At 40.3% G+C, this 23,900-nt stretch overlaps 1 protein-coding gene across 7 annotated transcripts in view; it reads left to right on the plus strand.

The window, feature by feature from the left end:
- The window catches only part of RAPGEF2 (Rap guanine nucleotide exchange factor 2), a 219,872-nt gene that overhangs the window by 100,230 nt on the left and 95,742 nt on the right, over positions 1–23,900 (plus strand). For 5 of the 7 annotated variants that reach the window (XM_064486607.1, XM_064486656.1, XM_064486708.1 and 2 more), the window contains exons 5-7: positions 10,066–10,141; positions 12,240–12,407; positions 14,778–14,795. In XM_064486607.1, the coding sequence (XP_064342677.1) occupies positions 10,066–10,141; positions 12,240–12,407; positions 14,778–14,795 (262 nt within the window). The remainder of the gene's footprint in view (positions 1–10,065; positions 10,142–12,239; positions 12,408–14,777; positions 14,796–23,900) is intronic. The other 2 variants (XM_064486676.1, XM_064486765.1) reach the window with 1 other exon arrangement.

The raw sequence follows: 23,900 nt of genomic DNA on the forward strand, positions 1-23,900 counted from the left end.
TGTGGATCTGTTCGATTGTTTAACGTGATGGTTTATTTTACCTCTAATGAACTTTATAAAAATCAGGTCATTAAAAAAATCAGACATTAGAGCCAGGCTTTCCTTGTCTCTTCAACTCATGCATGGTGGGCTTTGCCCAGTGAAATGAGGAACATTTAAGCAAGGTGTCGTGGAGAAAGCATGTGTCTAAATGCTGAAGGGGAGAGCTGCTATGGACCATGACTTTTAGACCGGCCGGTCAGCTGCCCTCTGTGCCCAAAGCCCTGTGCTCAGCAGAGACCCGTTTGTGCCACCGAGTGGACTGCTAGTGGCAGATCAATTCAGCTGAGCTGTTCTCAGCCGTTGGTCACGAGGACAGACACCACCAAAGTGTAGTCATCATCACACGGCTGTTCTTCGCTGGTTAGGTTGTGTGTGGCAAGAGAGAAAACCTGCTTGCCCTCTTCACCCCACATAGCCGAGGTAAGAGCGCCTTATTTCTCTTGGCGGGAAAATAAGAGCCAAAGTCGCCTCTTTCAACTTTTCCCACGTTTTTTCGATTTAAATCTATGCTAGTCTTTCCCACAATCATCCTTCAAGCCAGGTATACAGTTGGGCATCCCTGTGCTGGAGAGCCGTGTGGGGTTCAGCTCAGGCATGTTTTACTAACGAAACTGCGTGGCTGGGCACATCTGAGCATTTGACCTCGGAGACTGGGAGGGGAGCCGACACTGCCGATTTCCCTCCTGCCCTTGACTTAGGAGGGAGAGTGGGTGATGAGTTCCCAGGGATCGATCAAGGGCTGCTGTCAGGCCGCTGCTGAGGTCACTGGGCTGGTATGCGGAAATATGGCCACACGGAGGAGGGCCTTCGAATTAGGAAATCAGGAGGCGGGAGGAATTTGGCCTCCACACCAGGAGTAGGGTCCTGGGGAGGGGGCACCCCTGGGGAGGGGGGGTTCCTGAGGAGGGGGCGGTCCTAGGGAAGAGGGGGTCCTGGGGAGGGGGGTTCCTGGGGAGAGGGCAGGGCCAAGGCTGGACCTGGTGCTGCAGAGAGACTGAGGACAGTGCAGGTTAGATTCTTTTTTAAAGGAATTGAAATGTTAAGGGCAGAAATACCCAACGTTTAGGGCTTCTCTGTAGTCAAACAGATAGCAGGCTACTGAGGAATGAAGTAGGGGGACACAGCTCAGAGATGTTCGCCTGTCATTTCTTGCCTGCACTCTGTGTTTGGGAGCAGAGGTTAAGTGCTGAGACTTGCTGTTTGGAGGAACAGACTCAGTTCATCTGTGCAGGGTGATGCTGGTGAAACAGGCCACGTGGTTAGTTGTCCCACATGGTTACTTCAAACTGAGTCTACTCCAGGCTGTGCTCAGGGATGGCTTGTAATTCACACACACACACACAGCTTATATGACTACTTGATGTGTATATGGATTTTTAATAATTATTTAATTAGTTGTTCATTTTTATTTTCGAGGGGGAGGTAATTAGGGTTATTTATTTATTACTTTTAGTGGAGGTACTGGGGATTGAACCCAGGATCTCATGCATGCTGAGCACACTCTCTACCACTGAGCTACACCCTCCCTCCCACCACTTATGTTTTTTTAAGTAGCTGTTCCTTTTTGTTTGTTAAACTAATGAGTGAGGACAAAATAGTAAAAAAAAAAAAAAAATGAAATGCATTTTTATGGTGTCTTTCAAACCACTTTCCTCTTCCCTTAAAATTTATTCCTATGTATTCTACTGATTTTTGACCATGGGATTGAGGACACCAGCAGTGACTTGTTCCAAGTGTTTTTCCTTTGTGTTAACCTCTGTTCTGCTGTCTAGAGACAGTGTCGGGTGGATATTTTTTATAAGTCCTAAACAAATCCACTGGTCTTGGCTTAGGAGCATCAGCCCAGTCATTTACTTAGATTTTTTTTAGGGAGGAGAGCACCTTTCAGTAACTGCTGATCATTTCCTCCAAATAAAGATATGAAACACTGGTGTCTTGGGGTATTAAAATGTTAATCATTTTGTAAGCTGGGATTGCCCGCCAGTATAATCAGTCTGACTGCTGGGTAAAGGCTGACATGAAAAAGTTTACATTCCAACACTGAGGCATTGCATTCCGCTGGGCAGTTCTGACGTCCACCAAGAATGTGGAGGCCCGGACAAAGGGCAAGGTTAGGGACACTGGGAGAGGAGGCCTCTGTGCTCGGCGACGGCCTTTCCTGGAAACTCACACCGGTAGGAAGTGCTCTTGACTCAGCTTGGGTGGGAAAATGTGGCCACAGACACGCAGGGCAGGGGGGGCTCATCTCAGGGAGCGCCTGCAGCGCCCTGCCCGGTGAGTCACAGCCTGTGGGCGCTTGTGGAAACTAGGTAAGACTTCACGTTTGCAGATGTTGGTGCTTGCTTGTGGTGAGCCTTGAACTTGAAAGAAAGTTTATCAGGCTACTAAAGTCTTTCTCTATTTTACATTAATGTAGAAGACTACCGTTAGTAATTTTTTGTGTGCATGTTTTTGGTACTGTCAAGCCATTCTGTTTTGCGCCACTAAAAATAGGGAACTTTATTTCAGTTTTAGGAACAATTTTGTAATTCTCAATTTCTGACTTGTTCTGTACAAAAACCTACTTTGACGGGAATGAAAGTCAGGATTGCTAGTTTTCGGAGCAGCCATTCCTACATTAGTTTTCCCGAGGGAATAAATTTATTTAGGAATAAATCTGCTTGTTAGCTGCAGGTGGCCTTTTCATCTACCATTGGCTGTGAGGTTAGCTCTTTTTTGTTTTTAAATAGATTGACCCAAAGTGAGCCTGCATCACTTTTAGTTGTCACCTTTGTTTGTTTCATGAGAGATTATAAGGACATTCTGAAATTACATGGCGTTAATAGTTGGAAGCCAAGCTATCCACTGTGCCTTTTCAGAACAATTTAGAAGGATTTAAATGGACTATAGCAATTAAATGTTCACACTGTGTAGTGTCAGAAGACTTATCAGCATTTTTAAAAAACAAATACCATATTCTCCATTTCTCCCTATCTCTTTCTAACTTTATGGCCTTTTGTGAAAGGCTGGCGTCAAGTATAGAAAGGGCTAACAGGTTTTTAAATATTCAGACCAAGTCTCATTGATAATTGTTAGCTGTATCTTTGTTTTGAAACATAGTTGTTATATATGTGTTAATATTTGTGTCTTAGACACAAATGTGTGTGTACCTAGAATGACCAAAAGTATCAGAAGACGGAGTTACTTTTTAAAACATTTAAATCCAAAAGTTAAAAAATCATCTATGTCCCTTTAAAAATGAAGGAGTTTAAATTTTAAAAATATCTTTGTTTATCTTGGTATGTAGTGTCGTGAGTGCCGTTTCAAAGAAGCAGATGTTCTGGTAGTTGACGTTCTGACAGCAGCTGCCTGCAGAGGCTCGGTTTTTATAGATTTGACATTCAAATCTGCGCCAGTTCCAGGGTAGCCCTCGAGCTTCTGATGTCCATTTGTAATTCTGCTGAATTGGAATTGCCTTGTGAATGACAAAAGCTGATGGTGTCTTTTTCACTCCGCGGGCCAGTGAGTGAGAACCCACCTGTCAGCGCAGCCCGGGGCCGCCCGTCGCCGGCTCGCGCCCCGCGGGGGTGTGGGATGCTCCGTGGGGACGTCCCCGAGCGGGTCCGGAGGTCCGTCCTTGCGCGTCGAGCTCACCGGGGACCGGAGCGCGTGTGTGGCCGAGTGTGGAGACGGCTGCTGAGGGAGGCGAGAGAAGGGGCGGGGTCAGTGCTGCGCCCCAGGGCCGGCCCCGCGTTGTGGCGTCCACCTGTGGTCGTGGGCATCCCGCCCGCCCCATCAGGGAGGGCGGCTCGGCTTGTTCCCTTCGGAGACTCAGACTGAACCGGAGGGACAGTTCTCCGGGGCAGTCGGACGGCGTGCGTCAGACGTGCTACGGTCACCCGCTAGAGATGGCTGAGGACCTTTGGTGGAGCGCATTGGACTGTGGCAGACTTTCAGGTGTGAGACTGAAGGAAGGAAGGCCGAGAGACCCTGTACTGTACGATTTCCTGTTTTTTTCCTCAATGCTGATGTTCAAGAAGTCCATTTTGTTTCTGAGTTGCATTTAGAGAGCAAATGTGACCTTCTGTTTATGAACGTCACAGGGCTCACGATCCTGCCTGTTATCACGGCCTCTGTGCACTCACCTTCTGTAGAATACAAGCGATTTGAAAGCATTTTCTATTTCGTGAGTTCCTTATGAGCTCTGGGTTGATCGCACAGCTTACCCTGGTTCTGTCGTGTGCGTCCGGCAAGTTATCTGGAAGAGGAGTGGGGAGCAGAGTTGCGCGTGTGTGTGTCTGTCTCTGTCTGTCTCTCCCTCCCCATGAATATGTGGAGACACAGTGGGAGACCCTCTATCTTACAGCCAGGGATAAACTAAAAATGGGATAATGCCGGGTGAAAGGAAAATGTCGGTATAACTGACTCTTCAAAACTGGTTTATAATATTTCTTCAGCATTTGTTGACCACTCCTGCCTGTCTTCTAGTTCTTTGACCCGCAGGCGCTATCACTTCATTGCTAAATTACTGTAGAAAGAGATTGGTTCCAGGTTAACCAGTGGTACAGTTCAGTCATCAAACTCAACTCTTCTTTGTCCCTAAGGCTGGTTGTTGTTTGGTCAAAGTAGAGTTACTGCTTTTCTGATTCGAGTCTTGAATTTTGCCAAAAAACTCAGAGCCACTGAAACTAACAAAAATTCTCTTGAAAAGTCGTTTATAGTACCTTTAAGAAAAATTGTGGAGATGCATATGTGTGTCTGTAGGAGGGGTGTGTGTGTGTGTATAAATAACATAAATATATATATTTTAATTTATTATACAACATAAAATATGACTTTTTAACCATTTAAAGTGTAGTGGCGTTAATTACAACCACACTTGTACAGCCATCACCACTACCTATTTCCAAAACTTAAGTTCCATGGCCCCAAACAAACTTTGTAACCGTTAGGCATTCCTCTAACCCCTGGTAACCCCAGGTCTCCTTTCTGTAAATTTCCCTGTTCCAGATGTTTCGTTTAAGTGGCCTCTTACAGTATTTCTCACTTTGTACCTGGCTGCTGCATTTTGCATAAAGCACTCAAGGCTTAGCCACGTTATAGCGCATATCAGAAATTCAGTCCTTTTTGTAGCTGAATCGTATTCCATTGTACGTATATCTCACATTTTGCTTCTCCATCTGTTGATGGACGCTGTTGTTTCCACCCTTTGGCTATTGCAGATAATGACGCAGTGAACATGGTGTGCAAATACCCATTTGGTTGGGTCCATGTTTTCAGTACTTTGGGGTATTTATCCAGGGGTGCAATTGCTGGGTCATATATTCTGTATTTAACTTCTTGAGGAAGTGCCAAACTGTTTTCCACAGTGACCGCACCCTTGTATGTTCCCGACAGCAAAATATGAGGATTCCAAGTTCTCTAGACCCTCTAAAACACTTGCTACTTTTTTTTATTTGCACCACCCCCACCCCCACCCCCGTAGCTCATTCACATCTAGGCTCAGGTGTGAAGTGGTATCTTGTGGTTTTGACTTAACTCTTCTCTGTAACTAAGGATGCTGAATGGCTTTTCATGTGCTTATTAGCCATTTGTGTATCTTCTTTGGAGGAAGAAGTTACAGTCCTCTGCCTATTTTTTAATTGGATTGTCTCTTTGTTGTTGACTTGTGGGCGTTCTTTATGCATCCTGGATGTTAAACCCTTCTCAGACATGTGCTTTGCAAAGATTTTCTCCTCTTCTGTGGTCTGTCTTTTCAGTTTCTCAATAATGTCCTTTGATGCACCAAAGGTTTTAATTTTGATGACGTTCAGTTTGTTTTTCCTTTTGCTGTTTACACTTCCGGTGTCCTAGCTAAGAGTCCATTGTCAAATCCAAGGTACTGAAGATTTATATCTGGGTTTTAAAATTTTGTTTATTTGTTTTTTCCTAAGAGTTTTAAATGTTTATGGCTTTTTTATTTAGTCAGTGATCCATTTCCAGTTACATTTTCTATGTGCTGAGAAGTAGGGGTCTAACTTCATTCTTTCTCATTTGCAGATACAGTTGTCTCAGTGTATGTGTTAAAGTGTATGTGTTCTTCCCCCATTGAATGAGCTTAACACCTTTGTCAAAATTCAGTTAGCCATAGGTATATGGGTTTATTTCTGGTCTTTCGGTTTTATTTCATTGGTCTGTAAGTGTCTGTCGTTAAGCCAGTACCACACTGATTTGATGACCGCAGCTTTGTAGTAAGTTTTGAAATCAAAAGTGTGAGTCCTCCAACTGTGTTGCTTTTGGCTACTTAGGGTCCCTTGCAATTCTGTATGAAGGTGAAGATTGGTTTCTCCATTTCTGCAAAAAATATTTTGAGGGGGATTTTGATAGGGACGACATTGAATCTATAGATCACTTTGGGATGTCCCTTATAAGACTTAGTTACAAAAAAGAATGCCTTGATAGGACTAATTGTCCATTTCTGACAGTGGCATCAAGGAACATTTGGAGGAGAATTGAGTCAGAAGGCTTTGGAACAGTCTCTATTTCTGACTTTTCTTAAAACCCTCAAGGATTGTAGGTGTACTTTTTAAGTTACCCAAGTTCTTATTTAATCTGTATAATTTTGAAATTTTCTTAAATCCTGACTTTAGGAATTTAAACGTTATCAACATCCAGCTGCTATTAATAAGATTGAAGTGTTCTTTTTATTTCTGCTCTGGCCTTACAGAAAACCCTTTGGATTCCCTTAAATTTTTTGTTGGAAACTTTTGAGTTCTGTATTTTCCCCCCTAGAAACTTTTCTAGGGCAGTGCTTTATGACAGACTCACGTGGTTTGCTGTAAGGGTGTGTATAGTAGTTTTCATTCCTCATTTCTTCCTAGTGTGTCCATCGTTTTGAGGTGTGTCTTTGTTATTTGTTGTTTGCTGTGCTGATAAAGACTTATGGTTTTCATTTGACTTTAAACTAAAATACGAGAACCCTGTGTTGTTCACCATCATATTACACACTGTGCGTTTGATCCCTTTTCACATAGGGTACTTCCTTGTGCAGACTGGGTCCTCTGCTGCTCTTTTGAACGTGCATAAAACTTTATGAAATGTCTTGTACTGTATTCTTACTGGCTTTGTTTTGTGCTTTACTGTCCAAACATCTCTGTCATTTGCAAACCTGAAGATACCTCTCTGTGTTTTGCTACTAAATTATCTAAAATAGTTAAAAGAGTTGATCGTAATATCATCTGCGGGGCATCTTATCTCCTGCATGTCTCTGTCTGGTTTCCTTTTTTATTTCTATACTTATTTTCCAGGACTCTATTCTTAAAACAGTTTATTTATATAGAACTTGGTCAAGGGTTTTTTTTAAAACTTGATAAAAATAATGATGCTTACTTACTTCTGCTTATATATTTATCGTTTCAAAGACTCAGTTAGTAGAAATATTTTGTGGACTTGATGAATTTCTAGCTGACATTTCCCATTACTCTCCGTCCATCCCTACCTTATAAACTCCTAGTTTGTAAGGTTTTGTTGTTGTTGTTGTTGTTTTTTTTTAAGTGGAGGTATTGGGGATTGAACCCATGACCTCGTGCATGCTAAGCATGTGCTCTAACCTCTGAGCTATCCCACCGCACCTCCCTGTTTATAAGCTAAGAGTAAGTCATCTGTGGGCTGGACCTGTGAGGCCTTGTCACCAGGTCCAGCATATGCATTCACCTGCGCTTTGGCTATTTTGAGGCCTCTCTTTCCTTCTGGATTCTTGGTTATGTTTGAAACTAGCTTTTTTGGATAGATGAAATAATTTATTCTCTCTAGCTAGAGTGTGTTCTGTGGGCATTGGCCTTTTCCCCTCAGTGTGTTCAAAGACTCAGTCTGACGAGAGTCTGTTATTTCTCCTGTGCTTCACATCTGTGTGATGGTCAGAGAACTTGAGTCTTTCGTGGCTTCAAAGAGAGTTTCACCAGGTGCCAGTGCAGCTCATGACACACAAGACTCAGATATATTTTCGTGGCACGTCTCAGGGGATGCAAACTTTTCATCCTTAAAGGAATAGTGTTAGTGCAACTAAGTATGTGACTATCTTCTTAGCTGTAAAGTTGAACCAATGGCTAATTGGTAAGATTTATAGCCTTAATTCTGAAGTAGGGAGTCACTGGTGTAGAAATTAGACATAAAATAAATAAATACATATAGTTTATTCATGTGGATGGATGTTAGTACTTTTGTTGCTAAATTTGTAAGCAACTCAATTCTAGCAGCTTTGTACTTTTTATTAAGTGTTATATGAACATTGTATGCACTCCAAACACTTGTTTTTACTACATGAAATTAAAAAAAAAGGAAGTCATTTGATTATTATGTTTATAAAACTTGTTTGGCTCTGTAATTTAGTAAAATAGGAAAAACTTAAAGTCATATGATTTTCTTTAGATTTTAATGCTATATTATTTAGCAATAAATCTTAAACATACACTATATATTTTTTACCTAGTCCTATAACAGGATTAAATGGGCAATGATGACATGAAACCTGCTATATATTTTACTAACACACTGAGATTATTTCTTAGTTTATAGTGTTTCAGTAAATTATAAGCTTCATTGTAAAAAATTAAATTACAATTAGGCAGTATCCAGAACTGGAAGCCAAATTCTGTGTGTGTGGAAGATTTTCTGTATTTTAATGGTATTTAATTGTAAACCAAGAGAATATTTAAAAACCTAGGTCATTTTAATTGCATGTGAAGTACCATGACAAAGAAGATAGGATTATTATATTTTCTTGGCAAATTTTTTTCCACTTTAAAAAAGCCCTTTAATATGTATCCTTTGAAAATATGTATGCATGAATGTATATATAAATATTTTTTAAAGGATTTTTCAGATATGCTAAGTATGGTTCTTTTGATTTTCATAGAAATAGCATTATGGAGCAGGAAATGACTTAAGTGAGGGCCTGGTTGAACCTAATGACTTTGCAAACAAGTACAGTTTAGACCATTGTCGGGTGGGTCTGCTGGAGGTTCCAAATTGACACAGTGAGAATGTTGACTTTTCCTGTTTTCTTCATTTTACTGATTTTTTTCTTTTCTTTTCTTTTCTTTTTTTGTAACCAAAGTTGGGTTCTAATATGTGAACCATTGTGCACCACCACGCACAAAGAGAGTTATGAGAAGCAGGAATTTCCATAGGAGTCACTCAGATGCCTAACTGACTTGGGGGAACATCCTCAATAAAATAGTTCCCCGGAAGAGGTGTTCCCTCATATTTTTCTCAAAGATAGGTTATGGAAAATGCTTCCTAAAGTGTTGGCTGGAGGGAAGGGAGGGTTTTTGGAGCAGTGAATGGGCAGGGGTGGGGCGGGCATTAGCAGAACAAGCCAGGACGGCTAAGGACTCGCCATGGCTCTGGCTGGCACACAGCGCGTCAGAGGGAGTCAGCCTGCCCAGCGGGTGGGGGCCTGCCCAGACAGGGCGGCGGTGCCGGGCCTCAGGTCACGAGTGCAGTTTTCAGGAGGAAAGGGGCTTTTAGAATGCAGGTCCACTTACATCACTTTGCAGCTAAATGCCCTGCCTTTGGATACCTTTTCCTTAAACTTATTTAGAATAAGTTGATTTGAAAATTTAGAAAAATAGGTACATTTTTAGGTGAAAGAAATGTTTAACATAAACATGTTAAGTCGTAGAAGAGAATCGTATGCATTTTATACTTTCTTTGGATATTTTTCTAGTTTGCCGTTGATTCATTTCCCACCCCTGTTAGACTAAACCTAAATCTTCATCTACCTGGGAATGATCTGAAACAGCCTAACACAAAACACATTCGTAATGATTCTGCATGACTTAGATTGTGAATTCAAAAACATTATACTGGAATTTTCCAGAAAAATATTCATGAGATTTCAGAATTTGGATGGTTTCCTGTCATTCTGTGTGGACAGTGATTTGAGATAGTTTCTCTTTCTTCAGTGTGTGTTTTTTGTAGTTATTTTGTTTTTTATTTTTGTATTTCTGAAGTGTTAACTTAAATCCCAATTTATGTTTCTTACATCTTTTTTCTTCTTTCTAGTTTCGGCAAGCGTTCTGCAGGAAGCTTTAGGCGTGGCTGTGAATGCATTGTTCTCGAACCTTCTGAAATGATTGTGGTAAGAAAGCTTCTTTGGAGACTTTCCCCTCAAGAAAGTTACGAAATAAAAGCATTTTCACAAACTACTTATAATAGTGTATTTTATAACTTTAGATATATTTATTTGGTAACTTTCTGGATTTGTGTTTATAATCACACTGTTATAATTATTTATATGATTCAGTTAAATGATAAAATTAAAGGGGGCAAGTACCTAAATGTTTGGTGCTTGAACTTTATAAATCAATCTCTGATAATGCCATTGCATTGAAGTTTGGGGATAATTTTGGAATTGCAGGATTTTAGCCCTCCAGATATTGATTGGAATGAGTGAGATACTTTAAATGAGTCACAGTGATATGTACTCAGGCAACAATTAGCGTAAGGAACCCCGTTCACTTCCTTTAATTGAAAGAAATCTGGGGGACTTTTATGCTAATTAGGCACTCTGTTGAGAGTCTTAACTCTCTTTTTAACAGAATTGTGTAATTAATTTATTTATTTTCACAGTACTTTATTTTTATTTTTTAATGGAGGTGCTGGGGATTGAACCCAGGACCTGATGCATGCTAAGCACACCCTCTACCGCTGAGCTGTACCTTCCCCCGCTTTACAAATTTTTTTGTTTTGTTTCTTTTTTTTTTTAGGGGGAGTTAATTGGGTTTATTTATTTATTACTGTTTTTTTTTTTTTATTTAACAAAGGTACTGGGGATTGAACCCAGGACCTCGTGCATGCTAAGCATGCACTCTATCACTGAGCTATACTCCTGCCCTGAATTGTGTGATTTAAAAAGTATATTGAGATAAGATGTATGTAGAAAACCATAATGTTAGAAGAGATGTTAGCCACATAATTACTTTTATTGATGCTTTAAAAAAAATCCTGTCACATTCTTCTTTTCATATAAAAGCAATGTTAAGATAGGGCAATATTTACCCCTTAAAAAAAAAAAAGGCAACGAAACTAAGAAGATGGGAGGGAGTGCCCCGTACAGACCCTCAGTTGGTGCTCCCTGTCCAGTGTCTCTCTGGGAAGGAAAATTTTGTGAATGGATGACACCTGAAAATAGATGATGACAGAGGATTTTCTTTCACATTTGGTGAAGTATTTGGGGAATGACTGGCAGTTCATTTTCAGAGGAGCGTAGGTTTCTTCCCTATGATGGAGAAGAGGCATTCGTCAGAAATGAGAACTTCCTCATCAGAGCGCGTGAAAACTTCTGGTAAAACCTCACAGACTTTACCCTTAACAGAGAAAGTGGCGTGCCGGCGAGTAGAGATTCAGGATGGGAAAGGTGGAGGCAGAGACGTAGGACTTTCCAGCAACAGGTCTTGAGAAGCATTGGAGATAGTTCCTCGAGGTTTTGGTCTCCATTACTGCTGGTTCGTGTTTCTCTGAAGGGTTTGTGATCCTCAGAAGTCCTCGAACAGACAGTCGTGGCGTCTAGATGTGCCTCCTTGGGGAGCAGGCTCGTTTTCGTCGTGTAAGCAGGACGAGGGTTAACCTGATGTAACTTTTATTCTCTGGTCGTCCATTCATCACTTTCTAAATGTTGAAAATGAGGGAATTATTTTTTGAAACAACACTATGTATGAAAAAAGAAACTGAATCCATAGAATGAAAGTAGGAAGAGGAAACCCTTAGGTAATCCACCATAGTCATTCCACTCGTAGGCACGTTTGAGTCATTTCGGATTTGGGGTTTTTTTGCTTTCTGTTTTCACTCAGATTAACTACATCAGGGTCTCTGCACTTTAGTGAAGACAAAGGACAGTTGCTTTCCTAATGTGTGATGATGCATCCTGTGAGGGCTTTCACTAAGAAGTCAGCACAAAGGCTACTGAAAATGTCCTTCCCTTTGAAACTACAGGAAATTCAAGAATTACCCATGTTGTCCCAAGTGGAACTGAAAATGCTTCTTTATAAAAGAAAAGTTACTCAAAACCAGTTAGTTCCGGAGAAGCTCAGAAAGGCTTAAGTCTGTCGAGATAGCCTGTCCACAAATGTCTTTGCAAAATGAACGAGTGTGGACTATCTGTAAGTTTTATTCTGCAGCTGATCTTAACATGGGATGTTGTATTTGAAGCAATGAAATTTTGGGGGATTTTATTTCAGGTAGACTATATGGATGAAAATGAAGAATATTTCCAGCGTCAAGCTTCTCATCGACAGTCTCGAAGGAGATTCAGAAAAATCAACCAGAAAGGCGAAAGACAAACAATTATCGACACTGTGGACCCTTACCCTGTGGGGAAACCACCTTTGCCGAGAGGCTATCACACGGTAAGTTGTCCAAGTATACAATACTTTCATTTATCTTTAGTTTCTTGAAGGGAGTCTCGTGAAAAGACATACAAGTTTTCTTTTTTTGATGCATAATTCCTTTCTGTGATATACTTATCCAAAATGCAAGTTTTCCTGGAAACACACATTATGGAAGTAGTTTTAAGGGACGTTGAAATAAGATATCAAAAGACATTGTTTAGCCTTTTTATCTCTTAAAATGTGCTCTGAGGCTCAGCTCTGTGGTCAGCATGTACCGTTGTCACTGGAATATTTTTAGGTTCTTGCCTTAATCTAAAACTTTGGCCTCCTCCCCATTCCCAGGGGCAGGTATCCTACCTGTTTTTTTATTCAAATGTAGCTCTCTAAAAATTACTTCTTATTTTCATGGCTTTTTAATACTACTGTGAGACTATTACCTAAACATTTTTTTGTTTTTAATACAATGAAGCGAGAGTGTAATTTGAAATGATGCTTCTTAAAAGCCCGACCTACAGACGGTCTGAAACATTTCATTGTTAATTACATCATAAATATCAAGAAAATAGACTACTTTTTATGTTTGGGGAAACCAAGGCGCAGACAATGAGTGATGTGTATGAGACCCCAGTATCGTCAGTTTGAGAGCCTCGTTTTTCTTACTCCTTCTCTGCTCAGTGCACTGTGCACGTGTCCCCCGGTGGCCCATCCAAAAGGGTGGCACATATGTTTGAGGATTTCTCTTTTCAAAAAGAGAGGAACTGGAAGTTTTACATATGACATAATAAGATTAAACGTGGTTTGTCTATACTTGTAATTCTGTTGACTGAGTGATGTGAAATTAATTTTAAAATAAAATAAAAATATGAACAAAAGTATAAAATAAAAATGTGAAAAAATTAAAGATAGGTAATTGACAACTATTTTATATTTCACATTTGTTTTTCTTACCTAGCCTTTTCTTTCTCTTTGCAAATAAACATAAATGCAAAAATGCATGGGAAAATGTATATAGGCTTAAAATTATGTACTTAAATTTCCAGTAGCTTTAAGGGATATATTTTATATGTTTTGTTTCTGAGAGCCCTTTGTACTTGAATATTTATGCAGTTTTGACCACCAGCTATCTGCCTACCCTTCTCACTGCCCATGCACGAAAAGTTTTAATTTAACATGAATTTCATAGTTGAATCATTTCATTGAGCTCGTTTGGAAAGGGTTTCTTCTCGCTCCTCATAAAGCCAGCTTTGTTTGCCTGTTGGAGAGACTGGGTATTTAAAAAAAAAAAAAAAAGCCATGAAAGGTTTTTTGTTACCATTGTCTATTAAAAAAAGGTAGTATTTTTAGTGTTGATGTAGCATCATGGAAGAAGGAAATATGGATTAAAAATAGTTGCCCACATTAATACTACAATCTACTAATACTGTTAATACCCCTTGTGCTTTGGAATTACTTTTCCAAATCAGATTTTATAGTAAGATACTTAGTGACAGTGTGGGTTACTAAAATTTCAGTGTTAACTCTGATCGGTTTGGTTTTATAGTCATATTTGTCCCACTTAAGTTGGGGGGGAGCATATTAGAATTATTTCTCTCTCCCACCCCCTTGTTTCCCCTGTTGTGGAATACTTAAGTCACCTCCTGCATATGACTCCCTTTTTTTTTTAATCTGATTTTTTTTTTAAATATGTAGTTTTTAAAAGTTGTTACGAGGTTACTATTTAAAAACAAGTTTTTTAAAACGTCTTATCTGGTCAACAGATACTTTCACGAGGGAAAATTCAGTACTAGGGTTTAAAGTTTAACCCGCTTTCTGGTGGGCCAGGTACCAGTGTTCTAAATGTGACATGTTGGCTTCCATTTTACTAAATGAGTTTAGGTGGGCCGCAAGACAGCCATCACTGAAAGTACCAGATCCTGTCTTTTTGTGAAGATTGTCTTTAAATTATATTTATATAATTACTATCTTACCTAAATACATGATTTTTAACACATGAAAAAAACAGAATTTTGCTTTGTATTTGATACCACAGGATCAAAAGAGTTAAGTAAAAATCATTATTCTCCATTAGCCCTAAGGCACATTTACTTATTCTAAACAGAACTGTTTCTTTTTTGAATGAACCCTCGTGAGGAGGGACCGAGGGGGACAGGTTTGTCTGAAAGACGCATGATTGAACTGCCCAGGTGACCCCAGGTGGTTGCAGGTGCATTTCGAGTGCATGGCTAAGGACCATGGACAGCAGTACCCAAGGAGCCCATTCTGTGTGGTCGTTTCTTAACCTGATGTAACAAACAGTGTCTTCATTTTGGCAGATGTCCTATAGCATGTCTGACAGTGTTCATCTTTCCCTTTCCTCCTCTATGGCACTCATTTCACTTTGGCTCAAAGGAATGCACTAAATCCCAGGTATTGTAATTTGTGTGTGGTCTCCGACTGCTAACCCACGTTTATTTGTGAATTTGCATTGTAACTAATGAGCTTGTAGTATGGATGTGTTTTGCTTGGTCTTGTTCTTTTGTGTTTTGCCCTGATTTAGTAAAATCTCTTAAAACTTTGAAGCTCTCCCCAAGTTAGGTGGAGGCACCGGCTGCTTTATTTGTGTAGACCTGGGGATAAATTGTCTACTTGCTTTGAAGAAAGACAAGTGCAGCCTATATTTTTGTAAGAATAAGCAGAGCACTGGTCTTAACTCACCTACTTTGCAAATAAATGAAGAGAAAAAGACAGACAGATTGTCTGTCTTTAGTTGCTTTTTGTGTGAAAGTTTTATGGGAAATCCATCAGAAACTTAGATTTTAAAGGCTATTGATGAAAGCTTTAAATTTCAGGAATCCCAATGTGAGTGCATTTTGGGAGACCACTGGTACAATTTCAGTCAGATAGAATAAAGGCTGGGTCTAACAGGAAATAATTTAAAAGCACTTGTGTTTTCTTATTTGAGCTTTATTTTTAACCAGATTTCATGCTGTTATTTCATTCTGTATTTTAATCAAGGCCTATGATAATATCTTTGCTCATTTTTTTCCTGCCAGCACATGACTAATTTATGATTTTCAGTATTACTCGTTGGAAATTTTGGGTCAAATTAGGGGTTATCAGGGAATTTGGAGTCAAGGAAGGAAAATTGACTTCTTTCTGGAAACTAATTGGTTAAGTAGCTAGTAAAACGTTATGGTTGTATTTTCTTATTGCCCAGGAAAAAGACCATGAATAATTTAATTCACATTAGAAGTCCACCCTCAGTGTATTGTCTTTGGCTATTACAGTAACCTTGTCGGAAAGCACGAAATACTTGTATAAGCTTTCAAATGAAAATGAGGCAGTCACTTTATGTTCTATACGAGAAAATAAGTATTAAAATGCCACGGGTGGCATGATTGCAGTACTGTATTTTAGAAGCAAGATTGTTCAGTAATGTGGTCAATCTAAAAAATATTGATAGTTTTTAAGTTTGATAAAATTTCGATAAAGTTGTATAAAAATTTTTTAATTGCACCAACGTTTTGAGCTTTTATCTGGTAAATGTATACTTTAGAAATAAGTAACTTTAAAAAAAAAAAGATGCATCAGTATGTAACTAATCCTTTTCTTTTTTAATATGAGAAATGACCAGGTACTCTAATAAGAACTAGGAACTGAATTTAAAATATGCACCGAGTTGTGGTGTATACCTTACGCATACGTTTTAAAGTTAGATGTGTTGCAGCATTTAAGATCAGGTGATCGTAAGTTTGTTCAGAAACACGGATACTGTTGTAGTCCACGTGGAGGGCTCTCGGGTCGCTTTTTCAAGGCGTGTGTGCGAGTTTGCTGAGAATAAGCATTTTAAAATGCAGCGAGAAAGCAAGTTGGGAGATGGCTTTCATCAGCGTTTTTGTACATTTTGATGAGCCGAGGTTGAGGCTGTGTGTAAGGCTGCCGGAAAGTAGGCTGTGGGTGAGTTTTCAGTCTCAGAGTGGCTGAAGGGAACAGAGAGGCAGGGCGCAGATGCGGCGTTCCCGGCCGAGGCTGGAACACGTGGGCCAGTCTTGGACTGACTTGGGACTTTGCGCAGATTTACGTTGTCAGCAGGTTCAGAGCAGGGTTGGGGGGAGATCTGTTTATTTTACCCCTCCTTCCAGGCCCTCTCTGCATTCATGGGCGGTGTGCTCCCGGAGTTTGGGCGGGGAGGGGAATCTGAGCTCCGTGATGAACATGGAGGGGGAGGTGGGAGGACTTAACGGGACGAAGGCCCTTCTTAACTTTCACCCGCTCAGAGTCATGGGGATGCTAGTCTGCCCTCTCTCATCTCTCCTTTTTTAAAAATTTTAAATGAAAAAAAAAAACAGCACTGCCCTCTTCCTCATTTGGAAAGAGCAAACATTACACGGAGACATTAGACTGGAGACAAAGAGAACATGTCCCGTTTGAACCGCGGAAGTCACGGGTACCAGCTGGTATCGCCTCCATTTCCAGCCTCCCTAGGCCGACGGCATGATTCAAATGCTCTCCACGCTTGGATGTGCTGTGCTGATGGCCTCCCCACTTCCACGCCTCCAGGCCCCCCAGAGTGTGGCTTTCCTTTGTACAAATTTGAAATAGGAGGATTCAAACACAATATAACATAGTTTCACCCAATGCAACATCTGTGAAATAGAGAGAACCCACCCGTCATGGAAAAAGACCTCTCCCACACATCTCAGTGGTGGTCCTCTGCCACGGGAACATCACTTCAGGGCGCCGTCGGATGATTGTGTGCTGACTTCCTCAGTAGGTTAGGCTTAGCTTAAAGTTCTTGGTGCAGGTGTACAAAAGTCGTGAAAATACTGTGTAAAACCTAAATTGAGTACAGTGTAATATCACAAAAACATCATGGGATTGACTTTTTATTAATGTCAATGATAATAAAATATGTTTAAAACATAGCACCAATGTAATAGATTGATTCCTTTCTGAGGCTTATGAAAATGAGTCCTTATAAGATTATTCCTTTTAATAAAATAAGACAAGTCCTGTTTCTCCTTATGGTTGTAGAATCACTCCTAGGCTGTACATATATAGCTTACATATCTCTGAAGTAGATTTTCTTTAAAGTGAATGATTTAAGTTGGTTTCATCTTCAGCTATGGACTTCTTGGTAGGTTTCATTAATTTTAAAAATTCAGATCTTGAAACATGAAAAAATCACAGTGATCACACACAATTGACAGTAGGCTTTCTGACTTGAGCTGTTCTTGCGTTAGAAGTTGGCAGTAGTTTCCCTCACTTCATGGCTTTGCTTCGTCCCTTATTGTTTAACTTTGTACTGAGGTCTTCCTAGTTTAATCCAGTATTTGCTATTTAACAGTAAGAAAATGTGGTTTTCGTGTAATGTATCAATGACTTGTGTACCTACTAAATTTCCTGGAATATTCAAGTCTTAGGGTTTAACTGATAACAATCAGTTCATACCATACCCCGCTGACTAATTTATTCATATGGTGATACTTAAACTCTGCTTATATACCTATACAGAAATTATTCAAATACAGGGAACTTTCTTAATTATTTGAATATTTTTATTCTTCATTCTTACTCTTTTCATCAAGCATTTGTTTGCTTAATTGAGTCTAAAGCCTTTGTCGTCAATACCATCATCAGTGCCTCTCTGTGAATTGTAATAGGATGGAGTTTCAGAAAACTTGTGTATTCTCTTTCTTGTATCGCAGAGAGGAGAGCCGAGTTAGGATTTTCAGGTAGACGTTTGTATCCATTTAATGACTGTTTGTTCGTGCCCGCCTTGCTTCAGGTGTGCCAGTCTCCATGGCTGTAAACGTCCACAGGAGAGGCGGAATCTGCCTGTCTTGCCCTGTGGTCTCGCACAGAATACAGATAAACACGTGGGCAGGTGCTGTAGAGGGAAGTCTGGGTATCATGGAGGCTTCGAAACGGGCACCTTGAGGAGTCAGGCTTGGCTTCTTGAATGGCCTTCATACCTTGGCTCAAAGGAAGATCTTTCATCCAGGAAAGCCCAGTAGAAACGTGAAGACAGAATTGGGGGCGGAGAGTGGAGAGGAGGGTGTGGACAGACTGTTAGGAGTGATGGGTGCCCCCCACCCCGTGCTGCCCCATTTTGGTGGGTACTGTTCGTTGTATGCAGGCCTGACGTTTTACATCTGCAGCAGGGGTTTTTTTAAAAAAGGAAGTGTCAAAAGTGTCCCTTGCTTCTCCCGACTGTCAGCAGCAGGTTTACTAGCTACTCTCCACCTCGGTCATGTTGCATTTTCTAACCCTGCGGAAGGCTCCCTGTGGAAAGGGCTTTGAACAATAGGTGGCCGCCCCAGCCCGGCCGCCGGAGCTGCTGTTTCTGTCAACGTGCAGCGCGTTGGAGCGGCTGCCGTGTTCCCGGCCTCCTCCCACTGGGGGGGCTGCTGCTCTCTCTCGCAGTTATTATCAGGTATTTGTGTTGACTTAATTTATACAGATGGAGAGAGGACACTGTAGGGTATGTTTAGAAACTGAAGTGAAATCAGGGACTAGTGCAAAACAGAAAACGATTGATCTTGCTCTGTTAACAGCACGCCTTGCACATCCACGCCAGGCAGCTGAGAGCCGTGTGCAGTGTGCTGTTGACACGCGTTGCAGCTTCTGTTGGAGGGTGTCTATTTTTATCTATGACATCATCGCTGCCGCTGAGCTCCCGTGTCCACTGGGATTGACTGTTCTTTCATTCCCTTCTGAAAGAAAGCTTGTATTGATGTCATAATTGGACCCATCTTTTGGTTGCACTTGGAAATTGAAAGTAATAAGGGTGTTGTGTAGCAAGTCATGCAGTATTTCAAGCAATTTATTTGTCAGAAAGATCACTGCCACTTTGTCCTGCCTCTGATGGTGAATACTGGTGGCTCTCTGTGCCTGTTCACGTTCTAAATACACTTGGCTAAAATTTAGCTTTTCGTCTCAGCAGCAGAGGTCCTTTCATCTTTAGCTGTTTCGTTTCTTATGTTGTTTTTCTTTTTTCATTTCTTTTTTTTTTTCTGTCATGAGATTTTGCAGTGCTTCGTGCTGGTTTGAGAAGTGTCTCCTCTCTTTGGGAAAATCCACTGTGATATTCAGACCTGTTTCCCAGCAGTGCTGAATTGACCTTTTTACAATTAAGTTATCAGTTCTCAGTTATCTGTTTTCACTATTTGAAATATTGGGTGACTAGAAATGTTCTCTTTTGAGTTTGAATCCTGTGTTAAAACATAATTAACTTAAAATACCTTTCTATTAGCTAGAAGATACTGCTGACTGAACTTCGGAAGAAACTTTAGCATGTTATTCAATGTATGGCTGTTAGGTTTACATCACTTGTGAAAAGAAAGTTTTAACTATTCATATTAAAATAATATTAAAATGCCAACTATTTTGTACATACTTATGTAAATAAATTTTCCTCCTTATTCTCTCAAAAAATTAATCATTATCCATATCTCAATAGCAAACTCCCCCACCCTTATTTTTAAAAAAACTGATTAGGAACAAACTTACATATTTTTAAAAAAACAGCTTTATTGAGTTATAACTCACATACCATGCAATTTACCCATTTAAAGTGCATAATTCATTTTTTTCTTTTTTAATAAAAAACATGTAATTTTATTAGAAAACATTAAATTTATCCTCGTAACCACTGTCAAGTGTACAGTTCAGTAGTATTAAGAATATCGGTAGTAGACTTTTGAGTGACCTGCACATGCCCAGCTGACATGTACCTCGTAGCCTTTGTGATTTTTAAAATTACACATAGGCTGAAGACATTTTTTGATATTTTGGAAAAAATAATTATAGAATGTATTAAAAAAAAAGCCTTGCTGAACAATTGTTTGCATTAGAGCCGTTTCTCATGGGCTTAGAGTGGCGTCAAGTAGCCTTATTTTTTCCTTAAGTCTCCCTTTCTCTCTTTCAAGTGGGACAGAGGTGGCAGTGGGATGTGGTGTGGAGTTTAGAGTTGCTGGCCCAGGGGAGAAATCCCACGATCGCAGAGTGGGCTGAGGCTGAAAAGCGAACTGTTAATTGGAACAAGCGATAAGCGAGTAATTCCAAAGGGAAAGGTTTGAAGATGAAAAAGAAAATACTCAGGTTGACTTGACTTTTACTCAGGTGTCTGTGCAGATTGCAGTCATAATTGGTCACCTGTGGTTTTGGTACAATCCAGAAGGCATTTACGGGTGTTAGAAAATAAGGTTAAAATCGCAAAATAAGCCGTAAGATTTCCCTTTCACTGATATTGGCATCCTTCTACTTTCTGTCCATTTCTTTATGCAGACTTTTAAACTGAACCGTCAAAAAGCTGTTTGAATCATCAGGAATTTTGGAATACTCAGGAAAGCTCTTAGAAGGAAGATCATTTTGCCCTTTTTTGGGGGGGGGGACGGGGTGGGGAGGAGATAATTACTAGGTTTAGTTACTTTTTTTTTTTCTCAGTGGAGGTACTGGGAATTGAACCCAGGACCTCATGCCTGCTAGGCATGTGCTCTACCACTGAGCTATAACCCCCCACCCCCCGCCACCTGCTAGTTTAGGAAATAAGCACATGCCAGCCAACCGTGATGCAGAGAGTACTTGGGCCTCACTGGTACCCTTGATGGTAATGTGGCTTGACAGTGGGCATCCCTGATGAGCACTTGATAGCTTCAGTCTCCTCATTTCTGCTCGGGACGAACGTTTGCCTAACCTCCGCTGCTGACTTTAGTATTGGTGCTGGCTGCAGGTGGGTTAAGTTGTGAGAAGGTTGAGCTGAGGTAGTATTTTACAGGGTTTTGTCTCAGAGGAATCTCAGGACAGCTGCTGGCATGATTTTGAAGAAGAGCCAAGAGGCTGATGATTTTCTAGTTCATCTCTTAGAGCAGCAGGTGTCAAACTTTTCCATCTCGGAACTCCTCCTTTACACTCTGAAAACCTTTTGTAGTCTCCAGCCAGCTTTCGTTTACATGAATTATTATTACATGTTAGAAATTGAAACTGAGAAACTTAAAAATACATATTTGTTGATTAGTTAAAAATAATAAACCCATCATCCGTTAACATAAAGGTTTTCTTTTTAGTGAAAAATAACTATTTACAAAACAAAAAAATTTGTAAGCAGAGTGGTGGTGTTTTATAGTTTTGCAAATACACTGAACGTCTGGCCCAGCAGAGGACTCTTACCTGTGTCCGTGTTCAGTCTGTTGTGAGCATCTCCTCTGGCTGGAGTGTGTAAAATACATGAAGCAAGTCTGTGCCTCACACAGACAGGCAGTTGGAAAAGGGAGGGATATTCTGAACAGCCTCTTCAAATAGTCTTACTGATACACTGCACCAAAATTTGACAAGTGGTAATTCCTTAAAGATTCAGTTGCAGCAGGAAAAGCTCACATCGGTGAGATTTTTAAATTTTTTTTTTTTTTTATCAAAACGCATTGGTCTTACAGACAGAGTGAGTCTTTCTGCTCACGCGTGAGTTTTTAACATCACACGTTGGTCACTGAATTTAGGTCTTCCAAATTTTGGCATGTTATACTGTATCAAAAAAATCATATTTGTTACTATCACTACCGTCTCATTAAAAAAGGCTTTAATTATTGGGAAGCTGTCAAATTTTTGGTGTTGGATATACGTTTTCCCAAAGGCTAATTTTGACTAGAAAGCTAAAATTTTATCCTTGCCAAAGTGCTGTCAGCTGTTTTCCTCGAAGTGAAAAGCTCAGTTTGTTCATTTTCAAGAAAATACCTACCAGATACCCACGTCTGAATAGCCACAGTTTGTCCATTCTTTATTCTTTCACATAAAAAGAGGGTTCCATGGGAGGCGGGGGTATAGCTCAGTGGTAGAATGTTTGCTTAGCATGCATGAGGTCCTGGGTTCAATCACCAGGATCTCCATCAAAACTAAAAGAAAAAAAAAAAAGAAAAAAAAAAAGAAAGAGTGTTCCATGAAAACACCAGGTGCGGCCCCGGTGAGAGTGAGCACTCCGAGGGCACGCCCGGGGGCGGCCCTGATCTGGGCTCCGGCCTTGTTCCTCCCTTGCTTCCTTTCCGTCTTGTGCTCAATTTCCTTCTAGAAACCGGGAGGAAATGGGAAGGTCCCAAACTAACTTGGCGTGGAATCAGAAGAATTTAAAAATGCTTTACATTAAATAATTGTGTTCTAAATACATTAACTGTACTGGATGGTTACCAGCAATCCATTTTGTAGTTACTGTAGCAATCTTTAAAGATAGATACTTTTACATAATTGATTCAGCATTTCTCATTTAGAGCATTTTTCTCTTTAGGAATTTTATTTTTGAAGTCCCTTCCCCTCTCCCCTCCAGAAAGTTCTCTGACTCCCCTTCTCTATTAAGATATTTATGAGCCATTATGTGGAATTAGAAAATACTTACAATTTTTATGCAAAAATTTGTGTCATGAAAGTGTGATTTAGTCATAACTGTAACGTGTCTGTGAGGTAACCTTTATTTTTTTATTTTTAAATTTTATTCCCCCTTAACGGAGGCACTGGGGATTGAACCCAGGACCTTGTGCACGCCAAGCATGCACCCTACCACTGAGCTACACCCCGCCACTCTGATACTGGGTAACCTTTAAAAGTGAGCTTTTGGTTTTCCGCTAATACCGATAAGATAGTGTTTGCTATCCTCACCCACCCACATACCCTCCAAAGAATATCACCACCCTAAGTAGTTTCAACAACATCTTTTGGGTGATCTATTATAAATTGTTTCCGTTTGATAGTGCAAAATAAATAACCAATACCTAGCAATGTATTTAAAACTTCTTCTCAAACCTTCGTACTGTTTTTCCAGGATTCTGTCTTTGTTAGGCTCTACTTTGAGTAGCTTTCTCTCTCTCTCTCTTTTTACTGGCTCTTTTTGTCTAAATAAATATGCTGTTTTCAGATGTTTCCACTTGTCTTGCTTTTGTTGAGACACTAGTGGTCAGTTCCCCTTGTCATCACAGAGTGTGACTCGGTACTCAGGATTGTGCGCTGGGAATGTGTGGGTCGGCCGTCAGCTGCTGCAGGAGACTGTCTGGAAGGGCAGAGCTGCCTTCAGGAGGGGCTGAAGTGGCGCCCCTGCTCCCGGGTCTCAGGCGGTGGGGGTGCTTTGGTAAAAGCTGAGATGAGCGGGAATATTCTGTGGGGTTAGTGGTCACAGCGGATTCATGCATCACCTCTCACTTAGAGAAATTTCCCCTTTTAATACTGGTCTCATTTTCTTCCCTACTGTACTTTTACCTTTATTGTAAATGCCATGCTTTCTACTATTTTGTGTAATGTTAATATCTTACTAGTTTTGGATTTTGTCTTTATAAATCCCACTGTATCGAATGGTATGTTTAAAAATTTTGGTCCAGCAGATTTTATTTTGCTTTACGTTACCCGTAAAATACAAGCCATCAGGAAAAACAGGTTTTGTTGTATGTTTGCTCTAAGGGAGTTTTTTAGGAAGCATTTCATATAATGCCCAGCACATTTTGCTTATGTCTACCACACTGTTGAACTAACCAGGATGATTTCTGAAGGTCATAC

This window comes from Camelus dromedarius, chromosome 1, assembly GCF_036321535.1.
Source record: "Camelus dromedarius isolate mCamDro1 chromosome 1, mCamDro1.pat, whole genome shotgun sequence".
Classification (NCBI taxonomy): domain Eukaryota; kingdom Metazoa; phylum Chordata; class Mammalia; order Artiodactyla; family Camelidae; genus Camelus; species Camelus dromedarius.